We start from the raw sequence: 5060 nt of genomic DNA on the forward strand, positions 1-5060 counted from the left end.
CTCACGCTCGCGCGTGGGTTGCAATTGTTCCTTTGGCACAAAAGAGGCACAATGTAGGCGCAACTCTCTGGTTTTTGAACCAGAGAGTTGCGAAACCATGCCAACGTGCAAGCACATAGCACGCGTGCACGTGGATGCCCTCTCCCTTTTTTTGTCATACACATGAGGAGTGTCAATTATAGCACAAAATGGTGGTAATGCATGCTAAGGGGGTCAAAAACATCAAAAACTCTCATGTAACACTCAACCTTAAGCATGCCTTCAACATCTCAATTCAAACAAGCCATTATCAGTGAACTCCTCATGAGCAATATGATACCAAAATCAAGCAAAAAGCAATTCTACTATATGCAATCTCACAAATCAAGAAATCACAAAAGCCATAAGGGACCAAAAGAGCCATATACAAAAAGACTAAGTACAAAGGGTGGATTATACCTTGGTGGGGTGTCTCACACCTAGCACTTTTGTTTAACGTCCTTAAGTTGGACGGTCATTAGCTCAATTCTCCTCGCCTTCGGGTGCATCCTTGAGAAGGAAAACCTCGACCTCTTTGGTGCTTTTCATTTTCTCCCCATGGTATAGCTTTAGCCGATGGCCGTTCACTTTGAAGATGTTGGGGCTTGAAGGGTGCCTTAGGTGGTAGACCCCATATGGTTCGGCCTTCTCTACTCTATATGGGCCTTCCCACCTAGATCTTAGCTTCCCGGGCATCAACGTTAGCCTAGAGTTATAGAGGAGAACTAGTTCTCTGGCTCTAAACTCTCTCCTTTTTATGTGCTGGTTATGCACCGCTTTCATCTTCTCCTTGTAAAGCCTCGAATTCTCATAGGCTTCCAATCTATGCTCTTCAAGCTCCACCGATTGTAGCTTCCTTTCGACCCCAACCCCAAACCCTATGTTGCACTCTTTTACGGCCCAATACATTTTATGCTCTCTCTCCACCGGAAGGTGGCAAGCATTCCCATAAACCAACCAGAATGGGCTTATACCAATTGGCGTTTTGTATGCTGTTCGGTAGGCCCAAAGCGCATCGCCGAGCTTAGAGCTCCAATCTTTCCTGTGAGGCTTCACAACCTTTTCCAATATGCGCTTGATTTCTCGATTAGAGACCTCGGCTTGGCCGTTTGTTTGAGGATGGTATGCCGTTGGCACTTTATGGTTGATGCCATACTTCTTTAATAACCCTACCATTCTTTTGCTGCAAAAGTGCGAACCTTGATTACTCACGATTTCTCATGGTGATCCAAAGCGGCATATAATATTATTTCGAACAATGGAAAGCACAACATTAGCATCATCGGTTCTAGTGGGGATTGCCTCCTCCCACTTGGAAACATAGTCAACGGCTAGAAGAATATACTTGAAACCATTAGAATTTGGGAAGGGCCCCATAAAGTCAATACCCAAACATCAAAAATCACACAAAATAACATCATCTGTTGGGGTATTTCATCCTTTTTGGAGATATTTCCAAATCTAAGGCATGGTAGACAAGATTTGCAAAAGAGAGAAACATCTTTGAAAATAGTAGGCCACCAAAAACCATAATCCAAGACCTTCCAAGCCGTCCTTTGAGGACCAAAATGGCCACCACTCTTGGAAGATTGGAAAGCCTCCAATATAGCTTGATGCTCGGATTGTGGTATGCACCTTCAAATTACTTGATTGGCACCACATCTCCACAAGTACGGATCATCCCACACATAATATTTAGATTCGCTTTTAAGCTTATCCTTTTGGTGTTGGGAGAAGTCGGGAGGAAAGGTGCGAGAGACCAAGTAATTGGCAATAAGTGCATACAAAGGGATAACTTAGGAGATTGCTAGCAAGCTTTCAAGAGGGAAGATATCATTTATAGGAGTGGTATCGCCTTTTGTATGCTCAAGGCGACTTAAGTGGTCCGCCACTATGTTTCGCGAACCACTCCTATCTTTGATTTCAAGGTCAAATTCTTGCAATAGCAACACCCAACTTATCTTCCTTGGTTTGGATTCCTTTTTGGCAAACAAATATTTCAATGCCGCATGATCCGAGTATACTACCACCTTAGAACCAAGTAAATAAGCCTGGAATTTATCCAAGGCAAAGACAATAGCAAACAATTCTTTCTCGGTGGTAGTATAATTGGATTGCGCTCCATCTAAAGTTTTAAAGGCATAGGCAATGACATAAGGAATTTTACTCTCACGTTGACCTAGCGCTGCTCCCAATGCATAGTTTGAGGCGTCACACATGATCTCGAATGGTCTTGTCCAATCCGGTCCTCATACTATGGGAGCTTGGGTCAAAGCAATTTTTAGCTTATCAAAGGCCTCCATTCATTCTTCACTTAGATCAAAATCAACATCCGTTTACAACAATCTAGAGAGAGGTAGCGCCACCTTACTAAAGTCCTTAATAAACTGCCGGTAAAAACTTGCATATCCAAGGAACGCACGGACTTCCCTCACCGAGGAGGGGTAAGGCAAACTAGAAATAACAATGATCTTTACCGGATCAACGGAAATCCCATCCTTAGAGACAATGTGCCCTAAAGCAATACCTTGCCTAACCATAAAATGGCATTTCTCAAAATTTAAAACAAGGTTTGATTTAGTGCACCTCTCTAATACTTTTGCAAGATTGTCTACGGAAAGATCAAAAGAGTCCCCATACACACTAAAGTCATCGATGAATACCTCTATGCATTGCTCCAAAAGATCCGCAAATATTCTCATCATGCACCTTTGGAACGTTGCCGGTGCATTGCACAAGCCATATGGCATTCTCTTATACGCACACATTCCGAAGGGGCATGTGAAGGTTGTTTTTTCTTGGTCTTGTGGAGCAATGTGAATTTGGAAATAGCCGGAATATCCATCTAAGAAACAATAATGAGATTTACCACATAGGCGATCAAGCATTTGATTAATGAAGGGCAACAGAAAGTGATCCTTCCTACTAGACATGTTTAAGTGCCGGTAGTCTATGCACACCCTCCATGAATTTTGAACTCTTGTGGCTATAAGCTCCCTTTGTTCATTCTTGATTGTAGTAACACCAGATTTCTTTGGAACCACTTGGACGGAGCTCACCCATTCACTATCCGAAATTGGATAGATAATGTCCGCTTCTAAAAACTGGGTGACCAACTTCTTCACAACCTCAAGAATGGCAGGATTTAGACGTCTTTGAGGTTGTCTAACGGGTTTGGCTCCTTCTTCTAAGAAAATTCGGTGTTCACAAACTTGGGGACTAATGCCAACCAAGTCTGCCAAGCTCCACCCAATGGCCCTCTTGTTCCTCCTCAAGACATCAAGCAAGTTTTCTTCTTGGTGGGAGGTAAGTTCCCTTGCAACTATTATGGAGAACTTTTGGTCCTTCTCAAGAAAGGTATAGTTTAGGTGGGTTGGGAGTGGCTTCAAATCCACAAGTTGTTCATAACTCGACACTTTGTCTTCTGGTATCATTGGAGGTGATAAGGCATCTTCTTCACATACATGGGAACTCCCCACACTTGGGTCTTGATTCATACTCTTTCCATCAAAGCCATCGTGATGAACTTCGGCTATAACATTATCAACCAAATCACACTGGAAGATAGAGTGATCCTCCGGTGGATGTCTCATGGCTTCATCAAGATTATAGCTCACTTTTCTTCCATCGATCTCAAACGAATAGGTGCCCGAAAATGCATCTAATTTGAACCGGGAGGTTTTGAAGAATGGCCTCCCAAGCAAGATAGATGATGTCCTACCAAGGTCACTAGGGGGTATCCTGAGAATATGGAAATCAATAGGGAAGACCAACCCTTTTATACTCACTAGAACATCCTCCGCTATACCAACGACGGAAATTATGCTTTTGGCTGCCAAAACAAACCGGGCGGCCGACCGCTTCAACGGCGGAAGCTTTAGAACCTCATATACAGACAAGGGCATAATACTCATGCAAGCGCCAAGATTGCACATACAATCAACAAATTGGACTTCGTCTATGGTGCAGGTCACTAGGCAAGGGTCGAGGTCACCACATTTTTCCGGCACACCATCCATTAAAGCGAAAATTGAGCTCCCCAATGGTATAGTTTATAATTCACCAATTTTCTCTTTGTGCATACATAAGTCCTTTAGAAACTTTGCATATTTAGGCACTTGGTGGATAGCATCAAAGAGAGGAATAGTTACCTCAATGTTCTTGAACATCTCCACCATTTTGGGGTCTAACTCAACTTGCTTCTTTGTTTTCCTTGCCAATGTAGGAAATGTTATTGGAGTGGCTTCTTGCAAGACATCACCATCTTTAGATTTTCCCCCCTTTGGTTGAGCAATCACCTCTTCAACTACCTCTTGGCTTCATCCTCTTATTCAACCTCTTCTATCTCAACCCCATCCTCATCTGGAGTGATCTCTATTGGGCTTGGCTCAATCCTCTCTTGCAATTTGGTGCCGGACCTCAAGGTGATGAAATTGATGCCACCCTTGGGGTTGGGTAATGGTTGAGAGGGCAAGGCATTAGAGCTAGAGGCTTGAGGATTAGAGGTAGAGGGTGGTTCCAAGCGGGGCATCTTGGCCAGCTTCACTAGCCTTTTCTTTACATATTTTAGGTAGTTTCATGCATTTTCTTAGGTAATAAGCAAGTTTTTGGGCAAATATGCACTTATATCTTTATTCAAGCAAACATTGTGAACTTTACATGATTTCATGAGAATAATGCATGAATTGAATGTCAATTTAGATGATGAAGGATCTCATAATCTAGAACAAAGCTTTGATGTACCTTGTCTGTTTGATTTCAGGCCAAATGAAGCATAGAAGAGCCACATTAGTAGCCACGTTAGTACCACTAACGTGGAAAGGGAGCAAGCTTGCAATGTTAGTGGTAAAGTTAACACCACTAACGTCTTCTAAGACCATCTTAACCCACTTTAGTTGCCACGTTAGTTGCATTAACGTAGCGACTAACGTGGAAGAAAGAAGAAGCTCCAATGTTAGTGGTAAAGTTAACATCACTAACGTTGCAAAGGCCACAAACAACCATGTTAACGCCATTAACGTGAGCTCTAACGTGGAGCAAAA

General features: G+C 42.8%; 1 protein-coding gene across 1 annotated transcript; it reads right to left on the reverse strand.

Moving 5' to 3' along the window:
- Nucleotides 1–501: 501 nt before the first annotated feature.
- LOC130975017 (uncharacterized) lies at nt 502–1194 on the reverse strand. Its single transcript, XM_057899852.1, has one exon. The coding sequence runs from the start codon at nt 1192–1194 to the stop codon at nt 502–504; it is 693 nt and encodes a 230-aa protein (XP_057755835.1).
- Between the last annotated feature and the right edge of the window lie 3866 nt (nt 1195–5060).

Source organism: Arachis stenosperma, chromosome 4 (genome assembly GCF_014773155.1).
Source record: "Arachis stenosperma cultivar V10309 chromosome 4, arast.V10309.gnm1.PFL2, whole genome shotgun sequence".
In the NCBI taxonomy this organism is placed as follows: domain Eukaryota; kingdom Viridiplantae; phylum Streptophyta; class Magnoliopsida; order Fabales; family Fabaceae; genus Arachis; species Arachis stenosperma.